Source organism: Phyllobates terribilis, unplaced genomic scaffold (assembly GCF_046119375.1).
Source record: "Phyllobates terribilis strain yellow unplaced genomic scaffold, ASM4611937v1 Scaffold_2__4_contigs__length_985480577, whole genome shotgun sequence".
Classification (NCBI taxonomy): domain Eukaryota; kingdom Metazoa; phylum Chordata; class Amphibia; order Anura; family Dendrobatidae; genus Phyllobates; species Phyllobates terribilis.
In genome coordinates, this window is record NW_027362762.1 from 914,741,136 (window position 1) to 914,760,903 (window position 19,768).

The following is a 19,768-nucleotide window of genomic DNA, read 5'->3' on the forward strand; positions in this document are numbered from 1 at the left end:
TGACCTTACCCCCACTGTACTACAAAACACCAGTGACTGTCTGGCTGCAGTTCCCAACATCATGTACACTCTCTATATGAAACTCTACCTTTCCAAAACGGAACTTCTGCTGCTCCTGCCGTCTACTCACCTCCCTAAATCTGACATCTCTCTCTGTGTGTGGCACTACAATAACACATAGCCAGCTCGGTGTTATGTTTGACACCAATCTTTCCTTCACCTTCCATATACAATCTCTTGCCTGCTCTTGTCGCTTGCACCTGAAGAACATCTCTAGAATCCGCCCCTTTCTTACCTTGGAAACAATAAAAACCCTCATTGTTGCCCTGATCCACTCCCGGCTTGACTACTGTAACTTTCTATTAATTGGCCTCCCCCTCACTCGACTTTCCCCTCTTCAGTCCATCTTTAATGCTGTGGCCAGGGTCATCTATCTGGCTAATCATTACTTGGACACTTCTACTCTATGCCAGTCATTGTACTGGCTGCCCATTGTAAGGCGGTGGTGTTCACACCGTGCAGTAACTGAGGCAGTGACCCAAGCAAGTCAAACATAAGCAGCTTTAGTTCAGCAAAACTCACGGGTAAACTGAAAGTCCTCTGGTTTGCAGCCGGGTTAACACAAGTCCATAACAACTGTTGCTGGGGGCAACGGCCGCGCCGGGCCGGGCCGCTCAAAGCCTGACGGGTATAGAGCATTCCTAGGCGTGGGTTCAGCTACTCACAGGTCCACCGAGCTTTCCTGCTATGCTCCTAGCAGGTCCCAAGACTTAACAACACTAATCCTTAATGCAGGGTTTTTAAAGGACCTGTGGCAAGAGCCACTGGAAAACCCGGGTTGGAGAGAGGAAGCCTCCCCACTGCCTTCTTGTAGCCTCCCCCAAGAAATGAAGGCCCTGCCGGGTTTTACTTAATATGCCTTAGCCAGATAGCCTGACGAGGTCAATGCTCACCTTCATTCCTACATTGCGGCCGCAGCTGTGTCTGTAACTGCAATGCACTCCCATGGATTTAATAGGTCTCTGCACACATTCTGGGGATATATAATGTCCCTCATATACGATCCCAGTCACTGCCTCACACCATATATTATTGGATCCAATTTAAATCACTTGTTGTCAACCACAAAGCTCTCCACAGTGCGACACCCCCCTACATCTCCTTCCACATTTCTGTTTATCGGCCTACCCATTCTCTATGCTCCGCAAGCGACTTTCGACTAATCCATGCCTCCCACTTCTGGCTCCAAGACTTCTCCCGAGCTGCACTTATTCTTTGGAATGTTTTCCCCCAACAAATTAGGACGAACCACAACTTACACAGTTTTAGGCGCTCCCTAAAAACACATCTGTTTAGAGTGGCCTATCACATTCCCTAATCGAAGTCCTTTTATATATTTATAGCCCATTCATTATTTCTCCAAACATAATTCTCCATCAAACTCCACCGCACCCAAAAGCTCTACAAATATTGATTGGTGACGAGTTCATGCAGCCTTTATCTATCCCTCATCCCCTCAAGATGGCTGGACCATCCTTGTAAATAAGCCCCTGTACTTTGTGTCACCCCTTCCTCATTGTAGATTGTAAACTCTTAAAAGCAGCGTCATCATTATTTTTGCTTTAATTATTGTATTATCTTTAGCTATGTTACTTATGAATGTTGTATATTAACCTCTGAATTGTAAAGAGCTGCAAAATATGTTGGTACTATATAAATAAAGATTATTATTATGATTATGATTATTATTATTATTGTTATTAATGATGATAAAACTGTATTTGTTTTTTTTTACTATGCTTATTTCTCACAAAATGTTTCAATGTTTCAACCCTCTATAAAATTTTATTTTTTAACATGGTAATGTTATTCTGCTATTACTTTGATGCAAAATCACCTGCAATCTGGGTGTACAGTTGCGTCCATTTGCAGGAAGGGATTAATCAACTGAATTAACAGTAACTTTGTATATTATACTAGTATATATTATATACGCTATAGCCAGTAGTGCAGCTAATGTAGCACATAGCTATGTATTCATAAATGAACAACACTATATGCTGCTGCACCGATAAATTACTGAATTCTTCGGCAAGAAGCAGTTTCCTGCTATCAGTGGTCACAATAAAGTGCAATAATCAGAGGCACAGCTATGGGTTCAGCCTCATCGGGCAATAGACTTCTAGTGGGCAAATAGAAGAGGCGCACATTAGTTAAAGTGGCATTAAACACCCCAGTGGGTAACCGGCCAGAATTAGATCAGAAGCACTAAGTGATCAGTGAGGTGTGTCCAGGCTTGGACTAGCCCACAGGAGACCAGGAGAATCCTCCGATGGGCCCCTTGTTGAGAAATGGACCACCATCCACTTAAATGAGCAGTACTTGGCACAACATACTTGATTTGCTGTTTACAGGCAAAGGCAACATCTTATTTATTTAATAATCAAGACAGTTTATTGCTATGGAATTTAGTGAATGAGTGTAAAGTCATATTTTCATGTAGCTGGAAAGTGGGGCCTTGGAGTTGACGTTACTAGTGGGCCCTGGGCAATCCAGTCCGACACTGGGTGCTTCTTTTACATTTTTATACACCATTCTGAGTTGTATTATAAAGTATTTTGCCTCACTGTACAGTCCCTTTAACACTGACCTAATAGAAAGTTTTACATAATTAAGTCAATGTACTCCTTGGAATCCTATGTGTGCGGTATTGTAGAATTGTTTAAAAACTGCTGATGAAAAGGAAAATTACACACTTGCTTTTTGTTTGTTATTTTATTTTTTTTGCCAGCCGGTCACTCTGTAATTTAAAGAGCATAGAGACAGTGCGGCTAATTACAGCCTGTCTGCTTCCGTACACAGCGCTCATCTAGATGCCATACCTTAGCATAAAGCTTTCTGGACACTTACAATGGAGGTCATAATTCAGACAAATTGAACACAAAACTAAACACCTTTTTGCAATAATTGGATCAATTAAATTATAGCTTTCAGAAGTAGAGCACAACCTTGGATTTTCTTGACTTGTGCAGTTACTGATAGAACATTTTATTAAAAGCCAGTTGGGACTAGTTTTTGCATAAATGGAGCCTTTACAGTTTAACCTTGCAGTCAGTGTGATCATTGTGCGCTTAGTCGGTAGGTTTTCTCCTCTCCTTGAGTATAAGCTTGTTATACCTGAACAGCACATTCTTAGAGAGGTTAAATAAGATTAGATCAGGTTTTTTTTTCCCAGCTATGACACCACTTTGGTCTTTAGATCGTGTCTGATATATTTTTAGTAATGTGAATGAAACTACTAAACTGTACATTACCCATGGACCACAAAAGCCTGTATTAAAAAATCAGACTTTTTTCTTCATTTATGCAATGGCTAAGGGTCACATCTTATGTGACGGAGCCCTAAGTTAATGTTAATGTTGTGTTTTCTGCACCAAAAACCAGAGTGGCTACAGGAAAAACTGTGCATACAATGTGCAAGTTTATATCTTGTTTTTATCTGTGGTTTTGCTGCATTTTTACCTGCATTTTTCATTCTTTCATTTTATTGGGTGGAAAGCACTGCAAAAATGCTGAAAGAATTGACATGTTTCATCTTGGCAAAAATGCAGCAGGGCTCACAATATGCCCGTAAAATACATAGCAAAAATGCCATGTGAACTGTAAGTAAGCAGAAATAAAGTCCTGGATGGCAGATATATGTTACTGAGATGGTTTTTGATGTTGACTGGATCTTGGGTCTGTGGTTTTAGGAGCGACCAAAAGAGCATGGGTGGGAAAAGTCTCTCCCTTACTCCAATCCAGTTCTTACAGGCCTAATTACAGCAATTGTTACTTCAAAATATGGACATCTTATTGGATTTACCAGGTTTCACTCATGTCATGAAGCATGAGATACTCACTAAGCCTGATACTCGGGTCAATGTAAAGCCCTATATGATTCTTAAAGCCCGCCAGAGAGTAATTTCAATGGAAGCAATACAAAACTGGCCTCGGCTCACAATAAAGCAGGTCAAAGCATTCCTAGCAATTATAAGCTATTACAAGAGGCTTGTCCCTAATTTTGGTGTAATAGCAGTGCATCTAACTGATCTCCAAAATGGGCACAAAATCAGTTATGGTTAAGTGGTCTCCAGAGTTTGAGAGGGCGTTTTAGGAGCTTAAACTTGTTCCCTGTAGGCAACCAGTGGTGGTAGTGAGGGATTTCTCTAAAGTCCAGACAGAGTCATCGGATGGTGGGTTAGGAGCTGCCATGTCCATGCGAGAAAAAATACTCAATTATAAAGCATAGACCCAGTTAAGCTACACGGAAATGCGGATGCTTTGTCAAGGGTACACTGTATATTGGCTGATGGTGCCCAGCCCTGGCTTTAGGCAGAGTGGGGAAGGGGAACGTAAAAAAGCAGAAGGTAAGGTCTTGGATGGCAGGTATGTGTTACTGAGATGATTTTCATTTTGACTGGATTTTGAATTCGAGATTTAGGAGCGATCAAAAGAGCCTGGATGGGAAAGGTTGCTGCAATACTCCAGTTGGGGTCTTAGAGGCCTAATAGCAGGGAGCTGGGAATAGATTAGCAGAGTGTATTGTGTTGGAGCTGGAGATAGACCGCTCATGGTGGATAGCCTATGCTATAGCCTGACAAGTGCCTGTAATACCAAATTGGTGAGACTATTTCATTTACTTTGCCTTACCAAGAGAAAGGACTGTTTTATTATTCATTTGTGCTGAAGGAAGGCTGTTTTCATTTTGGAGCTGTAAAGTTTATGAAGGACAATAAACTGTATTCTGTTTTGATATAAAACCCTGTGCCTGTGCATATCCAAGTGACTACCAGAAACCTCCACAGAGCATACCCTAATTTTATACAATTTTCAAAGTATCGTACAGGTCTAATTTGATGATAGTAGGTTCTTCTCATGTATTTAAATTTGCCCTTTCATTGAGAATGAATGATGTAGTGGCAGTACACAGGCTCGACCTTTGCTTCATTCCGACATGGTTCTTGAGATTCGTGAAGAACTTATGAGGGTATAATTCCACATCCTAATGCAAAGTCTTTAAAGAGGACCTATCACCAGGTGTAAAGTGGCCAGTTTTTGCTTGAATTTCATTCCCACTGCTCTCCAGAGTATTATATATATATATATATATATATATATAAAAAAATATATATATATATGTATATATACATACATATATATATATATATTTTTTTTAAGTTTGTCATTATGTTGTAGAGGTATAGTTTTTTTCAATTAGTGCTCCCAGTATGCTCATTTTTATTAAGGGGGCGTAGCTTACAGGAAACTTATGCAGAGCAACCTACAGACATCCCCCATAGAATTCCAAGAACAACGACCCCTTGGTAAAGACCATATAATAAGTGAAAAAGCTCTGAAACCGTATAGTGGATTCAAAAGAAATCTCAGCTCAGCTGCTGGAATAAAATAAGTCAAAATCTGTCCCCTTTTGACCTGATGGCAGATCCTCTTTCACTCCTTTACGACCTTGGACGTATGAATACGTCCAAGGTCGCATCCCCCTGTTTGATGCGGGCTCTGGCGATGAGCCAGCACCTTTCTTGGCACATGGCAGCTGATCTGATCATCTGATCATCAGCCATGTGCCCTTAACACCCACAGGGGGAATCGCGATCCACTTGCGGCTGTTAACATGTTAAATGCCGCTGTCAAACTCCGACAGCGGCATTTAACATGGCCGCGCCAGAAGCGCATCATAAGACCTGCCCATCGGCGTGCTCGTCACATGATCGCGGGTCGCAAATGGGTTAGCTTGACAACCCGGGGTCTGCAGGAGACCCCTGTGGTTGTCACAGCCAATGTGCTATAAGTGCCGCCCAGTGGTCGGTGCTCATAACATATGAGCACTTTGGTTAAACATAGCAGGGCTTCATCTCTATATACTGCTATATATTGCTACCATCACTCCATGCCCTTAGTAGACGTGCACTTTTCCAACATGACAATGATCCAAAACATATATCTAAGGCCATTTCTGAAGAAGAACGTGATTCAGTGGCCAAGTGTCTCCTGATCTGAACCCAGTTGAAAACCTAAGGCTCTAAAAGAGGTTGTTCTTGAAGAATTTAAAAAAAATAGATGTCACAATATGTCGCCAACTTGTTCATTCCATGCCTGGAAGAATTTATGCTGTCATTAAAAATCATGAAGGTCATACAAAATACTAAATTCAGTAGTTTTTGATGTAGGGTGTATTCCTTTTTTCATCAACTAATTTTTGCAAGGTCCCCTTCACATGTCCGTGTTTCAGGTACATGTGGCATCCGTTTTTTTCATGGATACCACACCACACATACCAATTATAACTTATGGTGATCTTCACATGTCCGTGTTTTCACATTGATGTGTGAACCACACGGAGACATGTCCATTTTTTTCCGGCAGTACAGATGACCAGGGCCAATACAAGTCTATTTGTCCGTGAAAAACATGTAAATCACATGGATGACATTTGTGTGCAATCTGTGTTTAGCAATGGAAAGTATAGGAGAATCTTTGTAATTTGATTCTTTCTTTATCCATACCGGAAAACACGGATGTCACACTGATGTCACACTGATCCACAACACCTATGACACTGGTACTATTTTTACCGGTACCGGATTTATACGGATGTGTGAAGAGGGCCTAAAATTGTAGATTTTATAATGAAAGTTTTATTATTAACCTTAGTTTCAGGTTATGGGTTAAAAAATGTTCTTGATTTTTGAAATTTTGAAATTTTTTTTTTGTTTTCAGTGAGATATTGATTAAAATATGACTTTTTTACTGGGTATATTCATTTATGCTGAGCACTGTATGTAGGGGTTTTTAAACTAGTCTCTGCCTATATAATATCAATATATCCTATATTCTTATATGACATATAGAAACGCCGATGATAAGCGTTACCCAATTATCTAGGTATTAACATAGTATTCATAGAATAACATTTGGGATCACATGCTAAAATACATTAGACTGTGTGTTATGCTTCATGTGCCAATTTTTGGCACACATTTTATGGAAAGAAGAGAGTCTATGGCTTTTGCTTGATTTATTACGTATAACTTTTTTCTATTGCATATCTTACTTGTGATTTATGTAAGTCAAGTTATTATATTTATGGACTGGATTTACTGTCTTGCTGTGCTCCAAGATTTACTATTTAGCCATATTTATAGAATAAAACTGTTTCAAAAGTTACAGGCATACAATAGTTTGCTCCAAAGTCCACATGAAAAACTTTTCAAGTATTCTTTAAATAAACTTCAAGTTAATTTAAGTGGGAAAACACCCCTACAGTGCACATGGTGGGTTTTCTCCCTACATTTTTTTCCAGAGTAGACAAAGAAGCAACAAGCCCATTCTTGAGGCACGCTCGAAAAAGTGCTCCAAGTTGACCACTGAAACAAAAATATCAGGAAAAAAATCTCAATGCACAAAAATCCCCATAAAAAACAGCAAACAAAACACTTAAAATGTCTTCTTTTTTATGTGGATTTTGGAACAAAATCCACTTTGAAATCAACATATTTTTTTTTTGTGTGAACATAGTCAAAGTGTTTCGACTGCATGCTACCAGAAGGATTATGTGACATCTTTGTAAACCACAAAAGTACACCAAGACCTTGATCTTCTCCAGAATAGAATCCAAACCGAATCCCTTTTCTAGTATAAAATTTTCTAGAATTTGACGTGAAATACTCTGACAACTTGTGTAGTCTTGATAAAATCCCTGTTTTCTTTGCTGCAATGCTATGAAGGCTGAGCCCTGTTTAACCCCACCCACACAGCTTCCTTTGTACAATGTATGTTGTCAGCAAACTGCCAATCAGTGGTGGGGGCGGGGTTACACAGTTTATCTGGACTGCCAGACACCTAGTCCTGCAGTGATAATCTCCTGCTTATAAAACACTGATTGTATTAAAATTACAACAAGCTGATGAGCAAGTGACACATCCCTGGAATCCGGCTCTCTGCTACTACAGTATGCTGCTCTAGGATTAAATAAGCAAATACCTACTTATAGTCTTCCTTTAATGAAGTGATCTCATCATTAACATATCATTATAAAACTGGTTTTATTTGTGTATTTTTCAGGTGAGCCAAGTCCTCCGTCTATTCATGGACAGCCAGGTGGGGGCAAAAGCTTTAAGCTAAGCATAATAAAGCAAGATGATGGGGGCGCTCCAATCTTAAATTATGTTGTCAAATACAAGAGTGTAAGTACTGCTTATTTTTTATTTGATTCACTGAAAAAAATATTAAATTATACATCATAAATTTTAATAGCAATTGGTATGTTGAAAAGATTACAATTTTGCACCCGACCAAAGCTCCTTTTTAGGGTAAGTTGCTTGAAATCCTCTGTATAGTCAGAAATATCATGCCGACTAGCTACAGCTGCCACTGGCCGGAGCTTAAGAGCCTAGTGCCTACTGATTGTACATTAAAGGGAACCAGTCATCAACATTTGATACCCCAAGCAAATGACTTGGGTGTAAAGGTGTTATGATGCTGAATAAATCCCTATCTTACTTGTAGAAATAATTTTTGCTGCTTTAGTGAAATTCCTAGTTAAAATCGTATGTAAATGAGTCACAAGTGCAGTGGGGTGTGACAGTGCCCTTCCAGCTCTCCTGCTTCTCCCCCTATTCCCCGCCCGCTGCCATCCTCCTGTCTCTGTCTGACAGGTCTCTCTACTTTACATATAGAGATGTCACACAAGCACCGTCACTGCCTGGGGCGCTGCAGGTGTAGTAAGGTCCTGATGACGTTGTGAGAGCCGGACTATCAATCTGCACTTGCAACTCATTTGCGTAAGATTTCAACAATAGTTGTTTTTTCTTTAAACAGCAAAAAAGGATTTTTGCAATTTAGGTAAAGAAATATTTATTTAGCATTGCAGCGCCTTTGCATACTGTACATGTCATTAGTTTGGGGCATAAAATCCTGATGACAGGTTCTCTTTAACCCCTCAAGGATACAAATAATACTTGTTTTTGCACTTTTTTTTTTCTTACCTTCCAGGAGCCAAAATATCACTCTTTGTAACTGCAGAATTATGAATCCCCCCCAGCCCATACACTGTGCTCTGCGAGGATTCGCTGGTATCTGAGCCGGGACTGGAGGCTATGTATGTGTTATATATACTCCCATCCAGGGCCCATCTATTGGGTATGGCCTCGCTCCATACACTTTAAGGCTATGATCACACATGTTGGGATTTTCAGTTTCACAAATTTGCAGCAAAACCCAACTCTGGCAGGAAATCAGCTGCATCAAAAGCGCAGATTTTGCTGCATTTTTTTATGCGTTTTTGTGCATTTTTTCAGAGCTTTTTCAGCATTGAAATAACATGCTGTATTTTCCAAAAGCCCAACCAAGGCACAAAATACGCAACAACAAAAAAAACATGATGTGGGAACAGAGAATTCTGGTTTCTCATAGACTTTGCTAGTAGTGCAAAACGCAGCTGAAAATTTACATAAAAATCTGCTGCAAAAAATTCTGAAAAACCCAACATGTGTGATCATAGCCTTATGGAGCAAGTCCACGCCCCAACTAGTGATGCGACCATCCAGTGGGCGTGGCCCACTAGAGGGCGTGGGCTCACTCCATATAAGTGTATGGAGCGAGGCCGTGCCCACTGGTCGGGCTCTGACCGGGAGTATATATAATGCATACTCAGGAACCAGCGAATTCTTGCAGCACACAGTGCATGCACCCGAGCGACTCATAAGTCTGCAGTCACAAAGAGTGACTGCAGACTTATCGTTTTGGACTGGACAACCCCTTTAACCACTATAAAAGTACCTAGAAAGAAAATGAAATAAGCAAAGGAATTTAGAAATGATAAAAGGTAGATATTTACGTTAAAAGCCATAATCTATTTTGCATTATTCCCTATTTATTTCAATTGGCATTGAAATGGAATCTGACAGCTGATGCATACTGCCCAATTTATGGGCAGCACATATTAGGCACTTTCTGTAAGATCTCAGACTGGTATTTTTGACTCTGAAACACTGCGGCATTTCAGAGAAAAACATCCTTTAAAAGTTGCTCCCCTAGAGTGACAGTTCTCTCCATGCGTGCATATCTAGGGTGAGACCTGTCAGTCATTGGCATCGAGCAGGGAGGAGCCATGGGGAACCCTCCTATCCGACTAGCCACCCGTGCGGCTCGGTCAGTGACGCCTTTTAAAGTTTGATTTACTCTGAAACATACATGGCTGAAGTCATGCAAACAGGGTCTGATACATGCTGCCCGTGGATCAGCTTCATATATCAGCTTTCTGGTTCCCTTTAAAAAAAAAAAAAAGGGAAGCTTTCAAATAAAAAAATAAAAATCACAGCAGTTTAACTTTGTTGCGAATTGAGACTGGAGTATCAGTTGCCTTATTTTTCACAGTAAGTGAATTCGAAGAAATTCTAATGATACACTAGATTAACACGAATTCATTGTCGAGTTGTTCAGTGAAACAAATAACATTAATTCTGAAATGTTTTAATTTACAATTCACTCATTTGTCAAAACGTTAAATGTATTCCGCGGTGTTCACGGAATCTACATTTTAAATTAATTCACAGCTCCACTAAAAATGGAAATTTTACCTATGGGCGTCAAGCCGTAACTGTATCGTGTTCGCTGATAGGTGAAAGAATACAATATAATTTAAATTGATTCACTAATATTTGTATTTGCCTGAAATGTGACAATGGGGAAAAAAAAATCCACAATAGTAAAGTTTTGCTGTATTTATTTATTTTTTTTTTACTGTGTAAAAATTTTTGTCATATGTACTTATTGAAAATTGATATTTCTCTATTTCTTTAGATTTTTATTTAGATTTTTTTTTAGATATGTATTTATTTACTTATTGCTATTTTTTATGTTGCTTGAAAAGTTGTGAAATTGGGCAGATCTATAAATCAAAATAAAGGATGAAAAGAGGAATATAAGGTAGCAGCTATGAAATAACCAAGGGACAAAGTTTGTAAAAAATATATAAAATTGTCCCCATCTACCATGTGGAATTCCTAATACTCATGTTTTCCTATTTGACAGAGGGGCCAGTAGATCCTCTTAGGCACCAGGGCTGGGTTTTAACTTTTACCACTGCACTTTCTATACCTTCTCCCCAAAAAAAGCAAAACCCAAAATACAAGACACTAGTAGTCACTGACCGCACCTGTCGGCGACACTGCTGTTCCTGGTGACGTCAAGTCAACAGAGCAGCTTCTTCCTTCTTCTCACCTCTCTGCTCTGTTGACGGGGCGTCACTGCCATGCTCCGGCCCTTCCCCCTGTGCTGACAATGGAGCAGAGAGATGACTCCACTCGCCACGGCGGCGGGACAGTTGAGAAGAAATGTTTATTAATAAAAAAAAAATGTGTGGTTACGTTATTACTGGATGTGGGTAATTATTACAGAATGGGGGACATTATCACAAGATGATGGCCAGGATGGGGACATTATTACAGGAAGGAGCAAGGATGGGGACTAGTGTTGAGCCACCCCCGTAGTGTTCGAGTTCGGTTCGGTTCGTCGAACACCCGTGTGTTCGCCGAACTGTTCGTCGAACTGTTCGTCGAACACCTTCGAACACCGTTAAAACCAATGGCAGGCAAACAAAAACACATAGAAACACATAGAAAACACCTTCAAAGGTGTCCAAAAGCTGACAAACTGCTCAGAAGACATAACTAACACATGGAAAAGTGACAAGTACATATAGTCATGCGAAAATAAAAGAGGTGGAGGAGTAAAAGGAGGGGGAGACACAGATATAGGCATGTCATGCCCTTCTAAAATCCAAAAAGTGAGAAGCCGACACAGCCAGTCCGCTCCTGCCCGTGCCACCTCCGTGTCGCCGGGTTTGTGCCAGAGCCGCGGTGAACCCTGACGGCCAGCCCCCCTCTCCCAATACTGGTGCCTGTCCGCTGGTGGGTCGAGCGAGCCCCCCTGTGGTGGAGGCAGCTCTAAGCTTTTTAATTTAAATTGTCTCTCTAATTTGAATGAATACACTTTAAATCCATTTACAAGGATCTATTGGAGGGCAAGTCTCATGCCAGCAGCCGCGGTAATTCCAGCTCCAGTAGCGACCACTAAAGCTGCTGCAGTTAAAAAGCTTTTATAAGGATCGAGCTCGGCTGTCCACCGCAAGGCATCCTACTGCCAGTCCCAGCCCCTATGCCTTGGGGTGCCTCCTGATGCTCTTCACTAAGTATCCCATGGTCCCGAAGCATTTCCTTTGAAAAAATTAAGTGTCTAAACTACAGGTGGTGCAGCTTGCTTAACAGCCGGGATAATCCGCTCACTAGCAGACACTGCTATTAGGCACAAAGTATTTCCTGGGCTAGATGCAGTTAAAAATTTGTAATTAGATACTCTCGTTGGATGCTGAGAAAGCATTCCATAGAGTCTCCTGGCACGCCATATATGATTCTCTTAAAAAGCTTGGGGTAGGGGTCTAGGGGACCCTTTTATAGCCAAAATCACGGCCCTGTATCGCAATATGTCACCTAGGCTGAAGATAAATGGAACTGTAGCACCCTGAGGGCTCGGTTGCTACAGACGTATTGCACCTCACCCAGAGGTGTGATATCTCACTCTCAGGTAAGGATGGAGTGTGGATCAGGACCCGACACCTGCATGCATTACACCACATTGCCGTGGGGCAGGGCAACCAATATGCCCCTGAGATGGGCACGACAGTCCCTGTCCCTGGCTGGAGTGGGGGGAGGGAACACTGAGGAAGGGGAACCCTGTAGTGCAGGAGCAGGGAGGAAGCAGTTCCTGGGTGCATTGAGAAGGGAGTATAAAAGGTGGGCACCATCTTAGTTCAGTGCAGAGAAGTCTGAGCAGAAGTGGCAGGGAGCAGGGGCTCTGCATGAGCTCTGCTCCGGAGGCGGGCCTAGTAACAGAGGCCCAGGCCTGGAAGAGGGAGAAGGAAGGAAGAGGAGCGGAGAAGGCTCCAGGAACGAGGAATGAAGGGATCCCAGGGGTGCGGACGGGCGAGTCGCCACCGCACTCCCGAATCCACCTGCGTGGAGGGGTCAGGCCAAAGGGGGAGACCGGTCCCCGAACTAGTGGAGGTAGGAAACGACCCTCAGCTAGAAACCGGAGGCTCTGACATTTTATGTGGCGCAGCCCCTCGCTACACCCGCTAGGAAGGCACCACATAGGGTCAGGGAAACTGGCGCCAAGTTTACCAAGAGGAGGCCCGAGGCAGCCGGACAGAAGTGTTGGTAAGAAAGGCCAGACAAAGGACACACAAAGGGGGTCCTGTGAAGTGCTCCAAAGTTATCTGGGAGTTGTCTGAGCCCCTCACCTGGTAAGCACAGTACGACTTGGGCAGCCGTTACCTGCAGACGTGGTCTGGATAATAAGAACTGTGAGTAAAGGCCCTGAACTGCATCACTGACTCCGTGTCGTTACTGCTGCTGCCCTGCACCATCACCCCCATCCTCCGCAAACACTGCCCTGAGGCTATACTCCTCCCGTGGGGAGTTATGCTACGCTCTGCTGCACCCACAACACCAGCCTCAGTGGTCTGCCCTGTAGCGGCGGTTCACTCTGACCGCAATCCACGGGTGGCGTAGTCGGACATTTAAACATGAAAACCACATAAATAGTTCCGCCACTGGTTTGACCGCCCTGAGCCACGGAACTGGGTCGCCGCCACGAAGACTACAACCACCAGCATCCACCAAAAAGGGTCCGGCTCCGGGTGTCCCAAGGCCCAGGGGGTGCGTCAGAACATTTTCATCACCTTTCACAATCACCAATGGGACAAGGCAGTGATGTCCTCTGTCCCCTCTCTTATACATCCTAGTGATGGAGCACCTGCTCTTATCAATTCGCCATAACCCCAATATTAGGTGGATTGAGGTGGGAGGCACCGAGTACAAGTGCTCTCTATTTGCTGATGATGTCCTAGTATATATCACTCAATCACATATATCCATCCATGCTGTTATGGCTGAAATAGATCACTTTGTTACATGGTAAAATTTTAAAATCAATGCAGCGAAGTCTGAGGCCCTCGATGTCTCCCTCCCCAAATCCATATAGGATTCCATCCAGTCCAACTTTCCCTTTGCCTGGCCCTCACAGGGTATCAAATACTTAGGAATTCCTATTCATAGAGACCTCTCCCATCTATGTTATCTTAATTTTGGGCCCTTTATTGAACAACTCCATACAGACCACGGTTGGCAAGTTAGAACTGTAAGATTCACTACGTGAACCACTGGTGTTTTGTGGAAAAGCACATGTACACTGCGTTCCAAATTATTATACAAAAAGTGTTTAGGAGTGATAAGGGAAGAATTTGATTGTTTGTCAGTTAAACTCATTGATGGTGATGTGTGTCAGGGCTCTTTATATCACTGTAAGCAATTGCAGACACCTGTGCTAATTAGTTTGGCAGGTGTGTCCAATGAAAGGCAAGACTACTTAAGAAGGCTCTCTCACATTATTAAGCAGCCTACATTTTCTGCCAAAATGGGAAAGAAAAAGGATGTGTCGGCTGCTGAGAAGCAACAAATTGTGGAGTGTTTAGGTCAAGGCATGACTACAATCAACATTGTGCGATGATCAGGATGAAGTGTCTTGGCAATCAAGAAGTATGTAGCTGATTCACAGTACACATGTGTGCGTGCTGATAAGGGCAAATTGAGGACTCTTTCCTACAGTCAATTACGTCAGGTTGAAAGAGCAGCGGCAAAAAAGCCTTGTCATAGCAGCAGACAAGTTTTTGAAGCTGCTTGTGCCTCCAACGTCCCCCGAACAACAAGATGCAGGGTCCTTCAGAGGTTTGCAGCTGTGCATGCGCCATCCTGTCGATCTCCTCTATCCACTTCACACAAGCAGAAACGGCTCCAGTGGGCCAAACATTACATGAAGACTGATTTCAAAACTGTTTTGTTCACGGATGAGTGCCGTGCAGCGCTCGATGGTCCAGATGGATGGAGTGGAGGATGGCTGGTTGATGCACACCCCACGCAAACACGGCTACAGCGCCAACAAGGAGGAGGTGGAGTAATGTTTTGGGCTGGAATCATGGGGAGAGAGATTGTCGGCCCCTTTAGGATCCCTGAAGGCGCTAAAGATGAACTCCATAATGTATGTGGATTTTCTCAAACAGCACTTCCTGCCATGGTTCAAGAAGAAGAACCGTGTATTTCACAGCAAGATCATTTTTCTGCATGATAATGCACCATCTCATGCTGCACATAAAACATCTGCATCTCTGGCTGATATGGGCATAAAAGGGGACAAACTTATGGTGTGACCCCCATGCTCCCCTGACCTCTACCCCATTCAGAACCTTTGGAGCATCATTAAAAGGAGTGTCTATGATGGCGGGAGGCAGTTCTCATCTAAGCAACAGCTCTGGGAGGGTATTCTGTCCTCATGCAAAACAATTGAAGCAGAAACCATCCAAAACCTGACAAATTCAATGGACGAGAGAGTTCAGAAGCTCCTTTCGAACAAGGGGTCCTATGTGAAAATGTAACATCACCTAGAATAAAGTTTTGAGTTGAAAACTGTTTGATTTCAGTTTCTAACAACCTGCTAATGCTTATAATTTCAAAAATGACCATTTTTTTGGTCTTTATTAAAATGAAAAGGTTGATCGAAAAGTTTGGGGGATCTAAGAGTGTGGCAACCCAGTAGTCATGATTACTTCGAATTCTAACAATATGAGGGTCATGCTGCAGGTAGTGCAGCAAGAAGGCACTTATGTGCCTTGCGCATCTCGGAGCCCCAAAATTATTTTCCGGGCTAGATGCAGCTAAAAATTATTTTTAATTTTAAATCTGGTGAAGCTTTAGTATAGATGGCCTAATAGGATCAGTGCTGCACACTGCTACAAAGCCCAAATTATTTTCCAGTCAAGATACAGATAAACATGATTAGTAATTTGAAACCTTAAAACGGTTGGTAGGGTGATTTTAACCAATCATCAAGCTTTTACTCTCCCCAGGATGACACAGGGGTAGAAAAGTCGTTTCGGATCCATGATTTGTTCATCTTTATGAACGTGAGTCTGTCTACATTATCAGTGGAGAGCCGCGTGCGCTTATCTGTCAGCACACCACCAGCAGCGCTGAACACACGTTCAGACAGAACGCTGGCTGCGGGGCATGACAAGATCTCCAAGGCGTAAGTGGCTAGCTCCGGCCATTTATCCAGATTGGAAGCCCAAAAAGAGCAAGGGTCCAGTGACACAGTCGTGGCTTCAATGTTTACTTGGAGATACTCCTGTACCATCGTCTCTAGGCGTTGACTATGTGTCAGACTTCTTGTCTCCTGTGGCCTTGCAAAGGATGGGCTAAAAAAGTGGTGAAATGATTCCGCAAAATTGATGTTACCAGCAGATACTGTGGTTCTGTTACGGTTTGAGTGCTGAACACTTGACGGTCCCACGGTTGGCAAGTTGGAACTGTGAGATTCACTACGTGCACCACTGGTATTTTGTGGAAAAGCACATGTAAGATTCTGCAACAGTCTCTGCTGATACTCCTGCATGCGTGCATCCCTTTCTATGGCAGGAATAATTTCTGCAAATTTACTTTTGTACCGGGGATCTAACAGTGTGGCAACCCAGTAGTCAGGATTATTTCTAATTCTCACAATTCGAGGGTCATGTTGCAGGTAGTGCAGCAAGAGGGCACTCATGTGTGTTGCGCATCCAGGAGCACCAAGTCCCTGTTGTGTTGGTGGCGAGGTAACAATCATGCTTCCTTCCTCTGTCCTCTCCCCCCAACCTCGCACAACAGAAATGTGATCAAGGTCTCCCTCATCTGATGAGTCTTCCATCAGTTCGTCCTCCACTTCTTCCTGGGCTCCTGCACGTTCCTCAGTAGTTTGGCTGCTACCATGCGCCCTGGTAAAACCATCTCCCCCACCCTCACATGCCTGCCGCCTTGGTGCTGCCGACCGTCTGGACCTTGCAGATGTTAGCCCTTCCGCATACAACTCCTCCTCCTCTACTTCCTCCACCTCCTCTTGTGCCACCACCTGACTCCGAATTCTGTTTAACATGTGCTCCAGCATGTAAATCACCGGAATAGTCATGCTGATAATGGCATCGTCAGCACTAAACATCTTCGTCGCCATTTCAAAACTGTGCAGAAGGGTGCATAGGTCCCTGATCTGAGACCACTCCTCCAGCGTGATTTGCCCCACCTCTGAATCTCGTTGGCCCAGGCTATATGTCAGAACGTATTGCACCAGGGCTTGTCGGTGCTGCCACAGTCGCTGCAACATGTGCAGAGTTGAATTCCACCGGGTAGACACATCGCATTTTAGCCGGTGAAGTGGCAGGCCCAACGACTTCTGTAGAGATGTAAGTCGCTGAGCTGCGGGATGCGAATGGCGGAAGTGAGCACACAGCGACCGTGCCCTCTGCAGAAGGCCATCTAGTCTGGGATAGTGGGCTAAAAATTGCTGGACAACCAGGTTCAACACGTGAGCCATACAAGGCACGTGTGTGACATTGCCCCGGCGAAGGGCCGCACCCAGGTTTGCAGCATTGTCGCACACGGCCTTCCCTGGTTTCAGGTCCAGTGGAGACAACCATTCATGAAATTGGTTCTCCAGAGCTGACCACAACTCCTCAGCTGTGTGACTCACATTTCCCAGACATTTCAATGTAAAAACCGCCTGATGACGTTGAGCCCTACTGCCAGCATAGTAAGGAGGTGTGCAGGATCCCTTCTGCGCAGTTAGAAAGCTTGTGGCATGACCAGACAGGCTTTGGGTGCAGGTGGAAGACCGAGAGGAGGTTGAGGAGGCAGAAGCAGTGGAGGAACTTTGACATAAAGAGGATTGACGCACAACTCGTGGGGACGGCAAGACTTGGACAGCAGCCTCTTGTCCTGCTGTCACCATAGTTACCCAGTGCCCAGTCAGCGACATGTAACGCCCCTGTCCATGCCTACTCGTCCAAGTGTCTGTGGTGAAATGCACCCTGTCACACACAGAGTTTCTCAAAGAAGCGGTGATGTTGTGTGCGACATGCTGGTGGAGCGCAGGCACACCTTTCTTTGAGAAGTAGTGCCGACTGGGCATCTGGTACTGGGGCACTGCGACGGACATAAGGTCTCGAAAATCCTCTGTGTCCACCAGGCGGAAAGGCAGCATTTCTGTAGCCAAGAGCTTGCAGATGGTGAAATTCAACCTCTTAGCTTTCTCATGGCTAGGAGGAAATGGTCTTTTACTTGTCCACATCTGAGGGACCGAGGGCTGGCTATTGTGCTTAGACGGGGTTGATAAGGGTGTCCCCGGCAAACTGCCGGTCTGTGAGGAAGATGCAGGCGGACATGTTAGGTTGCCTTGATCCAAAGGTGGTGCTATCGATGTCGGACAGCGCTCAACACCAGCTGGTGTTACCACCTCCAAAGAAAATGATGACCTGCCAATCACGCTGGCTGTTGCGGGTAAAGAGGTGGCAGGTCTGCGCCCCAAAACAGGTGTGACTGCTGTCCCCCCAGTCACAGAGGATGAAGAGGCCGCGGATGCACAAGATATGGCAGACGGTGATTGGCCCGGCCGGCTAGGCCGCATTGTAGCACACTGAGCTTCCCACTGCAACTTATGCTTCATGTCCATGTGCCGGTTCATGCATGAAGTACTCAAACTATGTATTTTTTGGCCTCTACTTAGCTTTTGCTGACAAATGTTACAGATAACACGAGTTGGGTCATCTTTATCGATCTGAAAAAATGCCCAGGCTATGCAAGGCTTAGCACCCATGCGACCTGAAGAGCCACCACGACTTGTGGTGAGAGGCAGAGTTGTGTTTGAGGATGCAGTTGTTGACGTGCTTCCAGTACTACGTCTCTGTCCAGGAAGGCGCAACCTGACCTCGTCGTCACTAGCATCTTCCTCCACCTCCTCTGCTGACCTCATCTCTTGGCTGACTGTGGGTTGACAGTAAGTGGGATCTCCGACCTCATCATCATCACCCTGTGCGTTATCACACCCGTCGTCCTCAGAGCCAACCTGTTCCTGCCCTGACAAAAAACTAAAGTTGTCGCTCCAATCAGGTATTTGAGTCTTATCATCGTCTTCCTCATTGTCTCCACCAACAGGAGTTACAGTTTGGGAATGAGGGTCTACATTATGGTCAGAACCTTCTGCGTCTGGTCCTGGATCCGACTCATAAAGATTCTGGGCATCAGTGCAGATCATTTCCTCGTCTGGATTCACAGAAGCGCTGGAGTCGACCTCTGATTCCCAGGCTATAGTTTGAGTAAACAGCTCTGCAGACTCAACCATCTGTTCTACCTCATACTCAGACGGGCAGCTGGAGATTTGGGAGCTGTGAGGAAGCAAGTGCGATTTGGGTGACACCTTTGAGGACTGGAGTATTTGTGATGTTGAAGTTGATGTGGAGGAGAGCCCACTTAAAGGAGCACTTGATATCCGTTGAAGCACCTGCTGTTTTTGTGCCTCATCTGGAATTTGTAGCGATTGGCGTGGCCGTAAGAAAGGGATCTTATCACATTGTCCGCTAAAAGAAGTAGACATTTTAGTTTGGCTGGAAGATGGTCTTTCTTCTGCAGATGTTACTGTTGCTTTAACACCTACCCCACGGACACAACCTTTTTTCCCCTTCCCAACACGCCTATTCCCCTTTCCACCAGCAGCAGGCCTTTTTCCACTCATTTTGGTGGTTAACTAATTCACAACTCTGGAGTTGTTTGCACAAAAAAACAATGGATGG

General features: G+C 43.9%; 1 protein-coding gene across 2 annotated transcripts in view; it reads left to right on the forward strand.

Moving 5' to 3' along the window:
* Positions 1–19,768, forward strand: part of NCAM2 (neural cell adhesion molecule 2) — a 578,411-nt gene that overhangs the window by 432,304 nt on the left and 126,339 nt on the right. For both annotated transcript variants that reach the window (XM_073668266.1, XM_073668267.1), the window contains exon 14: positions 8,125–8,246. In XM_073668266.1, coding sequence (XP_073524367.1) covers positions 8,125–8,246 — 122 coding nt within the window. The remainder of the gene's footprint in view (positions 1–8,124; positions 8,247–19,768) is intronic.